Source organism: Chiloscyllium plagiosum, unplaced genomic scaffold (genome assembly GCF_037043375.1).
Source record: "Chiloscyllium plagiosum isolate Xiang-an unplaced genomic scaffold, Cpla_swu_hap1 HiC_scaffold_42, whole genome shotgun sequence".
Taxonomy (NCBI): Eukaryota; Metazoa; Chordata; class Chondrichthyes; order Orectolobiformes; family Hemiscylliidae; genus Chiloscyllium; species Chiloscyllium plagiosum.
In genome coordinates this window covers 13,597,495-13,610,878 of record NW_028270180.1, presented here as the reverse complement: position 1 = coordinate 13,610,878, position 13,384 = coordinate 13,597,495, and the positions used below count along the sequence as shown (strand labels likewise).

General features: G+C 44.5%; 1 protein-coding gene across 1 annotated transcript in view; it reads right to left on the bottom strand.

Annotated features, from left to right (window-relative positions):
• LOC122542470 (dual oxidase 1-like) overlaps positions 1-13,384 on the bottom strand; it is a 119,855-nt gene that overhangs the window by 58,353 nt on the left and 48,118 nt on the right. Inside the window, exons 14-17 of the mRNA XM_043680203.2 lie at positions 12,407-12,516; positions 10,480-10,617; positions 7,049-7,162; positions 4,484-4,686 (exon numbers count right to left, since the gene is read on the bottom strand). Coding sequence (XP_043536138.1) covers positions 4,484-4,686; positions 7,049-7,162; positions 10,480-10,617; positions 12,407-12,516 — 565 coding nt within the window. The remainder of the gene's footprint in view (positions 1-4,483; positions 4,687-7,048; positions 7,163-10,479; positions 10,618-12,406; positions 12,517-13,384) is intronic.

Here is a 13,384-nt window from a genome sequence, read left to right as displayed (position 1 = left end):
CTTCTCCCAGCTCACAGGCAGAAACTGAAGTGTGAGGATCTGGTACAGAAAGGTGTACCCCGCTGGTCTGAGGTAATGAATGAGCTCCGAAGTGATTGCTTGGAATCGATGGACTGATCCATCATCAACAACTCAATGGTCAACCTAAATGAGTATGCCATTACCATCACAGACTTCATCAGTAAGAGTGTAGAGGACTGTGGTGCTAAAGAAGTTAATCTGAGTGTACCCCAACCAGAAACCATGAATGAATCAGGAGATCCACTCCCTACTGAAGTCCAGGTCTGAGGCGGTCAAGTCAGGTGACCCTGACCTATACAGGAAATCTAGATACAATCTTCACAAAGTCATCAGGGACACCGAGAGACAATACCAAACTAAACTAGAGTCCCAGACTAACCACACAAACATAGATCGACTGTGACAAGGCTAATATGACATAATGGACTACAAAGCTAAGCTGAATAGAATCGCTGACAACAGTGTATCCCTCCCTGATGGGCTCAATGCATTCTATGCTAGTTTTGATCAGAAGGTCAGTGAAATGGTGTCACCTGCCCCTGACAGCCTCGGGTGTACCTATACCCACACTCACTGCCACAGGGGTCAGATCAGCGTTCTGGAGGGTGAACCCACGGAAAGCAACAGGCCCGGATGTAGCCCTCGGCTGTGCACTCAGATCCTGTGCAGACCAGCCGGTGAGAGTATTTTCAGAGATCTTTAACCTCCCCGTACTACAATGTGAGGTTCCCACCTGCTTCAAGATGACCACCATCATCCCAATGTCAAAGAAAAATCAGGCAATGTGCCTTAATGCCTACCATCTGGTGGCTCTGACCTCCATCATTATGAAGTGCTTCGAGAAGTTAGTCTTGGCACATATCAACTCCAGCCTCCCAGACTGCTTTGATCCTCTACAATTCACCGATTGTCACAATAGGTCCACAGCAGACGCCATCTCCCTGGCCCTACACTCATCCCTGGAACATATGGATAACACAGACATCTGCATCAGAGTCCTAGTTATTGACTTTGGTTCCCTTCCAACAACATCATTCCAACAAAATCCACCTCCAAACTCCAAGATCTATGACTCTGCTCCTCCCTCTGCAACTGAATCCTTGACTTCCTGACCCTCAGACCGCAATCAGTAAGGAAAGGCAACAACATCTCCTCCGTAATCCTCAACACTGGTATCTGCAAGGCTGCATACTCAGCCCTTTACTATACTCCTTATACATTCATTCTAGATTAGTGGTGCTGGAAGAGCACAGCAGTTCAGGCAGCATCCAAGGAGCAGCGAAATCGACGTTTTGGGCAAAAGCACTTCATCAGGAATAAAGGCAGTGAGCCTGAAGCGTGGAGAGATAAGCTAGAGGAGGGTGGGGGTGGGGAGAAAGTAGCATAGAGTACAATAGGTGAGTGGGGGAGGGGATGAAGGTGTTAGGTCAGGGAGGAGAGGGTGGAGTGGATAGGTGGAAAAGGATATAGGCAGGTAGGACAAGTCCGGACAAGTCAAGGGGACAGTACTGAGCTGGAAGTTTGGAACTAGGGTGAGGTGGGGGAAGGGGAAATGAGGAAACTGTTGAAGTCTACATTGATGCCCTGGGGTTGAAGTGTTCCGAAGTGGAAGATGAGGCGTTCTTCCTCCAGGCATCTGGTGGTGAGGGAGCAGCGGTGAAGGAGGCCCAGGACCTCCATGTCCTCGGCAGAGTGGGAGGGGGAGTTGAAATGTTGGGCCATGGGGCGGTGTGGTTGATTGGTGCGGGTGTCCCGGAGATGTTCCCTAAAGCGCTCTGCTAGGAGGCACCCAGTCTCCCCAATGTAGAGGAGACCGCATCGGGAGCAACGGATACAATAAATGATATTAGTGGATGTGCAGGTAAAACTTTGATGGATGTGGAAGGCTCCTTTAGGGCCTTGGATAGAGGTGAGGGAGGAGGTGTGGGCGCAGGTTTTACAGTTCCTGCGGTGGCAGGGGAAAGTGCCAGGATGGGAGGGTGGGTGGTAGGGGGGGCGTGGACCTGACCAGGTAGTCACGGAGGGAATGGTCTTTGCGGAAGGCAGAGAGGGGTGGCGAGGGAAATATATCCCTGGTGGTGGGGTCGGTTTGGAGGTGGCGGAAATGTCGGCAGATGATTTGGTTTATGCGAAGGTTGGTAGGGTGGAAGGTGAGCACCAGGGGTGTTCTGTCCTTGTTACGGTTGGGGGGCTGGGGTCTGAGGGCGGAGGTGCGGGATGTGGACGAGATGCTTTGGAGGGCATCTTTAACCACGTGGGAAGGGAAATTGCGGTCTCTAAAGAAGGAGGCCATCTGGTGTGCTCTGTGGTGGAACTGGTCCTCCTGGGAGCAGATACGGCGGAGACGGAGGAATTGGGAATATGGGATGGCATTTTTGCAAGAGGTAGGGTGGGAAGAGGTGTAATCCAGGTAGCTGTGGGAGTCAGTGCGTTTGTAAAAAATGTCAGTGTCAAGTCGGTCGTCATTAATGGAGATGGAGAGATCCAGGAAGGGAGGGAGGTGTCAGAGATGGTCCAGGTAAATTTAAGGTCAGGGTGGAATGTGTTGGTGAAGTTGATGAATTGCTCAACCTCCTCGCGGGAGCACGAGGTGGCGCCAATGCATTCATCAATGTAGCGGAGGAAGAGGTGGGGAGTGGTGCCGGTGTAATTACGGAAGATCAACTGCTCTACGTAGCCAACAAAGAGACAGGCATAGCTAGGGCCCATATGTGTGCCCATGGCTACCCCTTTGGTCTGGAGGAAGTGGGAGGATTCAAAGGAGAAATTATTAAGGGTGAGGACCAGTTCGGCCAAACGAATGAGAGTGTCGGTGGAAGGGTACTGTTGGGGACGTCTGGAGAGGAAAAAACGGAGGGCTTGGAGGCCCTGGTCATGGTGGATGGAGGTGTAGAGGGATTGGATATCCATGGTGAAGTTGAGGCGTTGGGGGCCGGGGAAACGGAAGTCTTGGAGGAGGTGGAGGGCGTGGGTGGTGTCTCGAAGGCATGTGGGGAGTTCCTGGACTAGGGGGGATAGGACAGTATCGAGGTAGGTAGAGATGAGTTCATGCTGAGACAATGGTCGGCCAGGGTGGTCAGGCTTGTGGATCTTGGGAAGGAGGTAGAACCGGGCAGTGTGGGGTTCCCAGACTAGGAGGTTGGAAGCTGTGGGTGGGAGATCTCCTGAGGTGATGAGGTTCTGTATGGTCTGGGAGATGATGGTTTGGTGATGGGGGGGGTGGGGTCATGGTCGAGGGGGCAGTAGGAAGAGGTGTCCTTGAGTTGGCGTTTGGCTTCAGCGGTGTAGAGGTCGTGCACCAGACTAGCACTGCGCCCCCTTTATCCGATGGCTTATACATTCACAACTATGTGGACAAATAGAGCTCTAACTTCATTTACAAGTTTGTTGATGACACCACTGTAGTGGGTCAGATCTCAAACAACGATGAGAAGGAGATAGACAGCTCAGTGACATGTTGTAAACACAACAATCTGTCCCACAATGTCAGCAAAACAAAGGGGCAGGTCATCGACTTCAGGAAGTGGAGTGAAGGACACACCCTTTGTCTGTATCAGAGTTTATGAGGTGGAGGTGGTTGAGAGCTTCAAGTCCCAAGGGTAAATATCACCAGCAATCTGTCCTTGTCCATCCATGTCAATGCTATGGTCAAAAAAGGAGCCCAATGCCTCTATGTCCTCAGAAGGCTAAGGAAATTTGCATGTCCACAATGACTCATACCAATTTTATAGCTGCACCTTACACAGTATCCAATCCAGATGCACCACGGCTTGATACGGCAACTGCTCTGCCCAAGACCAGTTATACTCTTCCACTGGGCAGAAAATACAGAAGTTTGAAAACACATACCAACAGATTCAAGAGCAGCTTCTTCCCCACTGTTATCAGACTTATGAACAGACCACTCATGTATTAAAATTGATCTTTCTCCGCGCCTTCTCTGTAGCTGTAATGCTATATTCTGCATTCTGTTCTATTATCCTGATGGACTTATGTAAGGTATGATCTGACTGGTTAGCATGGAATATAATACTTTATCCCGATACATGTGAAAATAATAAATCAAATCAAATCAACTAATACGTGCTCAAGCAAAATTCTAATTAATACCTACCACCTACATACAAATACAAGGAGAAAGTGAGATCTGTAGATGCTGGAGATCAGAGTCGAGAGTGTGTTGCTGAAAAGCAGAGCCTCATTCCTGATGAAGGACTCCGACCCGAAACGTCGATTCTCCTGCTCCTCGGATGCCGTCTGACATGCTGTGCTTTCCCAGCAACACACTCTCAACTACATGCAAATACCAGAGTGCTGAAGTTTATGTTTGATGTTAAGCTTGAATCTAAATGATGGACGAGAACTATTACAAATGCAGAATGCATTAATGAAGAAGGGGCTCTGTGAAAATCAAAAACAACATTCAGAAATAAGGTCATCTCAAGGCTGGGTTTTTGCTTACCAGATCATATTCCTTCGGAACCTTCAACAGCAAAGTTTTCTCTCCATTGTTGGTAGATTGAATAATATCTGCGGAACCCCCATTACAGAGATTGATGAATCGGATCAGAGCACCTTTGCTGTCCGTGACCTTAATGCATTTGCTGGCTTCAAAATTGATGCTGATAGGTCGGTTTGATACTTTTGGACCTTGCCATTCAAAGACTAAGTAAAAATCAAATGCGTACATAATGTCAGGAACATTGATAACCAAAGATCCTCTTAACACTTTGGGTCTCATGTCTTTGACTAAACAAAACAACATTGGAAACGTAGCCCAAGATAGTGAGGGCAGACTTCCTTGTTGATGAACTTGGGCCCAGTGAATAATGCAGAGCTCAATGAACAGAGGACGAGCACACAGGGAGAAATAAGCTCCATGGAAAAGCCAGAAAATGCTCTGTCCATTTAAAAGCCTGGGCAGTCAGAAAAGCTTTGCTCAAACTGAGGAACCTCAGAATACCTCTGTATTATCCCACTTTTCTGTGCTGACATGCAGGACCCTCCCTTACCAAGACCACAACAGTAGAAAAAGATGTCCTGATTTTAACACAGCTGTGCAGAATGATGAGGAACATGTACATTTACAGTGCTGGAGGAACCAAACAGGTGATCTCCAGGATGTATTGATCCTAATATCGTCAAGTTAGTGGGCACAAATATTTCTTCAGCACTTGAGCTTTGCATCTTTCACAAAGTGGAAAAAAAAGATATTTATCTTCAATCTTTATTCTTATTGCCAATTTCATATTGAAAAGCAGTTAATAATGTGTTTTTTGGGGAAGTGGCCATACAGATGGAATCTTGAAATGATTATAATATTAATGAAAATGCTTCCATTAAATGGAGTGAAATTGTTCATTAGTAAATGATAACAAGAAGATACAGTGAGTGATTCCAAGTTCCAACTCTCTCACTCAAAACATTTTACACTGTAACATTGAAACGGGTAAAGGTGGATAAATCCCCAGGACCTGATCAGGTGTACCTGAGAACACTGTGGGAAGCTAGAGAAGTGATTGCTGGGCCTCTTGCTGAGATATTTGTATCATTGATAGTCACAGGTGAGGTGCCGGAAGACTGGAGGTTGGCAAACATGGTGCCATTGTTTAAGAAGGGTGGTAAAGACAAGCCAGGGAACTATAGACCGGTGAGCCTGACCTAGATGGTGGGCAAGTTGTTGGAGGGAATCCTGAGGGACAGGATGTACATGTATTTGGAAAGGCAAGGACTGATTAGGGAGAGTCAACAAAGCTTTGTGCGTGGGAAATTATGTCTCACAAACTTGATTGAGTTTTTTGAAGAAGTAACAAAGAAGATTGATGAGGGCAGAGTGATAGAAGTGATTTATATGGACTTCAGTAAGGCGTTCGACAAGGTTCTCCATGGGAGACTGTTTAGCAAGGTTAGATCTCATGGAATACAGGGAGAACTAGCTATATGGATACAGAACTGGCTCAAAGGTAGAAGACAGAGGGTGGGTGGTGGAGGGTTGGTTTTCAGGCTGGAGGCCTGTGACCAGTGGAGTGCCACAAGGATCGGTGCTGGGTCCTCTACCTTTTGTCATTTACATAAATGATTTGGATGCGAGCATAAGAGGTACAGTTAGTAAGTTTGCAGATGACACCAAAATTGGAAGTGTAGTGGACAGCAAAGAGGGCTACCTCAGATTACAACAGGATCTGGACCAAATGGGCCAATGGGCTGAGAAGTGGCAGATGGAGTTTAATTCAGATAAATGCGAGGTGCTGCATTTTGGGAAACCAAATTTTAGCAGGACTTAACCACTTAATGGTAAGATCCTAGGGAGTGTTGCTGAACAAAGAGACCTTGGAGTGCAGGTTCATAGCTTCTTGAAAGTGGAGTCACAGGTAGATAAGATAGTGAAGAAGGTGTTTCATATGCTTTCTTTTATTGGTCAGAGTATTGAGTACAGGAGTTGGGAGGTCATGTTGCGGCTGTACAGGATATTGGTTAGACCACTGTTGGACTATTGCGTGCAATTCTGGTCTCCTTCCTATTGGAAAGATGTTGTGAAACTTGAAAGGGTTCAGAAAAGATTTACAAGGATGTTGCCAGGGTTGGAGGATTTGAGCTATAGGGAGAAGGTGAACAGGCTGGGGCTGTTTTCCCTGGAGCATCGGAGGCTGAGGGGTGACCTTATAGAGGTTTACACAATTATGAGGGGCACGGATAGGGTAAATAGGCAAAGTCTTTTTCCTGGGGTCGGGGAGTCCAGAACTAGAGGGGAAAGATATAAAAGTGACCTAAGGGCAATGTTTTCACGCAGGTGGTGGTACGTGTAAGGAATGAGCTGCCCGAGGAAGTGGTGGAGGCTGGTACAATTGCAACATTTAAGAGGCACTTGGATGGGTATATGAATAGGAAGGGTTTGGAGGGATATGGGCCGGGTGCTGGCAGGTGGGACTAGATTGGATTGGGATTTCTGGTCGGCATGGACGGGTTGACAGAAAGGTCTGTTTCCTGCTGTACATCTCTATGACTCTATAACATTTAGAACTAATACCTTTGATATTTACTGCTGAATTAGGCGACTTCTTCACGGAAGGCTTTTTTTTCTGTAATTTTTTCTTTTCTTTCTTTCGAATGCCAGCTACCATGAAAGCCAATAGCAACGCCGCTGTTAATCATAAAATGGAGAAACTTTAATAAATTATATTATAATATAGATCAATGCCAAATGCACAATAATGAAGTATTTGAATGTGTTCAAATGGAGGACTTTAATTGGAGAATCACTTGTGCTTCTATATACAGCAGGTTACGAAAAATGTGTTTGGTGAGCTTGAAGGCACATTTGTAATATGTATGCAGAAAATAAAAGTCGATAACATGTGTAAATACTGGCCCCAGCTCCATCATTCATTACATCATTCACTGCCTAGTTTTCTGGAGTAGAATAATGAACTGCAAAGTTGTTTCCAAATTAAACATGATCTGATTTGGACAGTTCTGCATCTAGTTAGATTCATTTGTTAGGTATGAACTTGCAAATTAAGTGATTGTGTAGATTGTACAACAGATGAAATATTTGTAATATTCAAGTGCCATTAAAGTGAATTCCTGGGTCAAAGTCTTGGAATTCCCTCCTTAACGGCACCAGGTGTCTGACTATAATGCACGGACAGCAGCAGATCTGGAAGGCAACTCACCACCACCTTCTCGAGGATGTTCAGAGATGAGCAGCACATGCTAACCAAACAGCAACACACAGGTCTGACAAGTGCATTTTAAAAAAAGTCTGCAGGAACTAAATGTCAACGAAGGGAAGATCCAAATAAATATGCACAAAAATAGGATTCAGAAATTAAGGATAAAATACAAATTGAGCGTGATGTTTTGAGAATCCAAAAACATTCAAGGTACTGCAGAATCCACAGTGAGCCAAGATATAGGTACAAGACTTAGTGAATATATTAGATTCTTGTCTTCCACCTCTGGAAGAGAGCAGTTAAATCCAGCCAGAATAAAGGTAATGAGAGGCATAGATAGAGTCAATAGCCAGAGACGTTTCCCCAGCGCAGGATTGACTGGCACAAGGGGGTCATAGTTTAAAGATATCAGGAGAAAGGTAAAGAGGAGATGTCAGAGGTAGGTTATTTACGCAGAGAGTTGTGAATGCATTGGAATGCGTTGCCAGCTGTGGTGGTGGAAGCAGAGTTATTAAGGAGATTTAAGCGACTGCTGGACATGCACATGGACAGCAGTGAATTATGGGGTGTGTAGGTTAGGTTTTTTTTTAACAATAGGATTAATCCTCGGCACAACATCGTGGGATGAAGGGCCTGTTCTGTGCTGTACTTTTCTATGTTCTAAAGGGATGATAGTCCCCTGCATCTGCTGGCTGTGATTCCCAGTATCAAACTTTGGCATTTTCCTAACCTTATTTTAGTTCCTATAATGACATGCAGCCACCAAACTAGTGCCATTGATAGTGCCATTTGACACGGCTAAGGAGAACTTGCTTGGGAAGCGGGCTCCTGCCACTCTAATACAAGAAGGGCTCTTCCAAGACTGGAGCTGGGACACATTGTTGGGATGGAATAATGAACTCCAATCAAAGTAAAATAGTGTGGGTGCTTGAGATCGGAGGGAGAAACAGAATCAACATCGAATCTGATATGGCTCATCATTGTTACTCTGGAAAACAAAACTATTGGATCCGTAATATTAACTGTTTCTCTCTCCACAGATGCTGCCAGACCTTCTGAGCTTCTCCAGCACTTTCTCTTGGCACTGTTGAAAGAACTGCATCTGTGCTCCAGCTGGTTGGAACCACTTGACGCTTAACACTGGGTGACTGAAAAGGCAAGTATCCCACTCTCCAGCACTGACATTGCACATCTCGATAAGAAAACTAGATTCTGTTAATAATGGAAGCAATATTCGGTCAAGGATGATTTACTAATTATAGAATCTATGTATAATTTGGTTTCATCATCACGGATAGGGCTGTGTGTTCTGGAAAATAAGAGAATCAATATCGACTGGAATAAACAGATTTCAAGTTATATGCAATGATTTGGAGGTGCAGTGTTGGGCTGGGGTGGACAAAATCAGAGCTCACGTGACACCATGTTATAGTCCAATAGGCTTATTTAAAATCACGAGTTTGCGGCGCACTGCTCTTTCGTCAGGTGACAAACCCATCGATTTGCAACCCATCTATCACCCCCTGAGAAAAAGAACAGGAAATTACATCACCAACACAGGAGATGACATCACCACAGGCAATGGTGATTCCTGTGATCAATCCAAGGAAACCTAAACACATAAACAGAAAGCAGGCCATAACACCAGTGCTTCACCAGAAGCTCACTGATGATGTTACCTAGTATGGTGACGAAACGTCTGAAAATGAACCTTCCAGCTCAGGGAGCAAACTTACATCCAGAACCTCAACCTCAGCTACAAATCTTCTCCAAACTCACTAATGTTTGTTCACTTTAGTATATACGTTAAATTTATGTATTGAATCAAAGAAAGTGAAGGACATGGTATAAATTGGAGTTTAAGTTTCTGTTCTGATTTTGCTTCAATTAACAATAGCTTACTCTTATACTGCCCTTAACATATTAAAATATCCTAAGGACAATTACAGGTGCAAACATTAATGAAAGCATGGCACCAAGTCACAAAAGGATGTGTTATAGCAGGTAACCAAAAGTTCAGTTAAAAAGCGTTTGTGAGAATTGCCTTACAGGAGGAAAGGGAGGAAAAGAAGCTGATAGGTTTGGGGAAAGAATTCCAGGGCTCTGGGTCTCAGGAGCTGAAACCACAGTCAGCAACAGGTTAGTGACTAAAATCCATGATCTACCATGATGCAGAATCAGAAGTATAGAGATAACTAGAAAATGTTTACAACTAAAGGAGATTGCAGGGATAAGGAAGAGTTAGATATAGAAGAATTTGAATGCAATGGTGCAAATGCTTGACCAAGAAACTAATGTAGGTCAGTGAGCACAGCAGTGAGGAGGAATGGGACTTGGTACAAGTGGGACCACGGCCAGTCGAGGTTTGGACAATCTCAGGTAATGGAGGGCAGAAGCCTGAAGACATGCTTATCATGTGTTTGAGCAGTCAGGTCTCAGGTGAGGGCTTCAGCAGAAGATAAGCTAATCCAAGTCAGAGTTGGACCATGTTACAGAGATGGGAGAACGCAGTCTTAATGAAGGTGTAGAATCTTGACTCAGTGTCAAATGCAATGCCAAGATTGTGAATAGTCTGGTTTAGCTTCGGATAGTTGTTAGGAAGAACGATGGAGTTAGTGGCTCAGGAACAAAGTTTATGCAAGGTCTGAAGACAATGGTTTCAGAATTCCTGGTACATTTTTGAAGGAAATTTCTCTTACTTGGTTCTGAATGTTTACTACATACAATGGACTTAAGTGGTATTTTAAATTTCTTTCCTTTATATATAAGGATATCATATACAAACCCAGAGGGAAACAGCAAAGTGCCACAACAAGTATCCCAAAGCCTGCTCCACTGCCATCAAAATAATACGTGGTGCTGACTTTTACACATGGCTCCAGGTCACTCTCTGTCAGCTGCCTTGGTTGTGCACATGGGTCACCTGCAGGAAAGCAGAATAAAAATCAGTAAAGAGATTGTGATGGAACACTTAAACATTTGGAATCACAGAAAGCCTACAGTGCAGACGAAGGACATTCAGTCTACAGTTTCTGCTTCAGCTCTCCAACCTAACATCTTACCGAGTGACATTTTCCCACCTTCTTCCCATAACCCTACACATTCTTCCTCTTCAAATAACCACCCAATTCCCTTTGAATGCCGCAAATAAATGCGCCTCTGTATTACCCCCAGACAGAATAGTTTAACCTGCTTTTAGAACATTCATGCCACCAATTACAAGATTCCCTTACGCAAATGTTTTCTTTTAACAACATCAAAAGAATGCTGGACGATGATACTGTGATGATACTGCTCCTTTAACAAGATTATGCTGTCCTTAGTTTTGTTTTTTTCAGAGAGACACAGACTCCGAAAAGTCTAAGTTGAAGGGTTTTTGTGCCAGGCAGCATCCGAGGAGCAGGAGAATCGGCGTTTCGGGGCTTATGCCCGAAACGTCGATTCTCCTGCTCCTCGGATGTTGCCTGGCCTGCTGTGTTTTTCCAGCACCACATTTTTCAACTCTAGTACTCCAGCATCTGCAGTCCTCACTTTCTCCGGGTTTTTGGGTTTTTGGGCCAGTTTGATTATAGCTAACAGATACTGCTTCTGGCAACAGGCTTTCAAGTCTTTGAAAAAGAATACTTGTACAATGAAAGGGGAGTGGCCAGTTCTCCCCGCTCAGCTTTTCTCTGGTTTAGTTTGGTTTTTAGCAGAAGTGTTTGGAAGCTGCTGGACCCAAAGAAGCAGGTTCCATACTGGTACTCTCTCTCTCTGACCTCTCTCCTGTAAGACCCTGTGTTTGATTTTACCTTTTGTGCCAAGGGGTGTTTATGGGGATTGTTGCAAGTATTGGGAACAGCATCATTAAGTTGGGATAATCTGTTGGTTTACACATAGATTAAACCAACAGATAGATCTGTATTCTGTTCCCTTTTCATTCATTCGGTAATCTTGTAAATAAATTCTGTTTTGCTTAAAACTAAGTGGTTTAACCAGCTGCACCCCTCCTGGAATATCTGTGTTACACCTGCTTTACATAACCAGCAAAGTTAGGATCTGGGTCACTTTCTTGAAATGTTTTGAGGGGGGCTGGCCTGGTCCATATCAATACAACAAGTTGGTTGTTGAACGTCTCAATAGGTGAATCCTGTGTCACAGCGGAGCAGTGGTTAGTACTGCTGCCTCACAGCGTCAGAGACCCGGGTTCAATTTCCGCCTCAGGCAACTGTCTCTGTGGAGTTTGCACATTGCGTGGGTTTCCTTCCACAGTCCAAAAATGTGCGGGTTAGGTGAATTGGCCATGCTGAATTGCCTGTAGTGTTCGGTGAAGGGGAATGGGTCTGGGTGGGTTGTTCTTCGGCGGGTCGGTGTGGACTTGTTGGGCCAAAGGGCCTGTTTCCACACTGTAAGTAATCTAATCTAATATGCTCAGTCCTGGTTATCCATTGATTCACTATCCTGGATCTGTGCAATTGCGAGGTCAGACCAACATGCCAACTTTTTCTCATTGACACATCCTCATGCGTATAACAAGGATTTGGTGTGACTATTTCTGGGAGCATTCTAAACCTAAACCCTGCAGTAAATCTGAGATCTGCCTTTCTTTCTGCTTCCAAGACTGCACAGTCCATTTTACCACAAAAGATTAATAGTAGATTTATAACTGAACAACTTGCTGTCCGTTAGCTTATTGCTGAAGGCCGAGGCAACCATGGTATTACGTTGCTTACCATCTTTCCAGAAGAAAACGTCATTCTGAGATGCTGCAATTCCTATCGCGCCCAACACGTCAGCATATGTGGTCTTCTTAATTTCCTGAAGTTCTCCGGCTGTAAACATTCTAGAAGATAATGTTATGGGGCTTGCCAAACAGCATTCATTTTAATTGCCCGTGACACAATACAACGCTCATGCCTTTCCAGTCCCCTGTTTGAGGCCCTCTTCTCCAGTTGATCTGAGCGATTTGTATAGATATGCAATGTTAAGAACTTTTCATGATTACTCCTCATATGTATCTGTACAAACATTCAAACTGTGTTTGTAGATAACAATTACAGTTCCTGCAAAAGCTTCTTAACTCAAACACAGTTCCCATACTAGCTCTCCTTTCTGAAAGAAACATTCTTTCATGGGGTGTGTACATCAGTGGCTAGACCAACACATCCCCAATTGCCTTTGAGAAGGTGGTGGTGAGACACCATCTCAAACTTCTGCAGTTCATGTTGTGTAGGTGCATCCACAGTGCCCTCTGGAAGTGAGTTCCAGGATTTTGACCCTGTAACAGTGCAGCTACAACAACATATCGTTGGAGGGGAACTTGCAAGTGGTGTTGTTTCCATGCATCTGTTGCCCTTGTCCTCCAAGATGGTAGATATGAAGGGTTTAGAAATTGCTGTTGTCCTACTTATAAAGTACTACTCTTTCAAGGTAGAGTAACAGGTATAACAGGAAATAAATACAATTAAAAGCTGCAGAGAAAATGTCCAATAGTCTTTAGGGAAAGAATTATACAGTCACTTAACATAGGCCCTTGTCAAAATATCATTTCTACATTTTACAATTAAAGATTTTTACACAGTGATTCTTCTATAACACAATGGTTGTGTCCTTGTGAAACCCCATGTTATAGAAAAATCGCACTTTAGAAACAGCGCTTAAAGTGCCAACACACATTTTAAAAGTACACGCTGTAGAAACAGAGATAACAG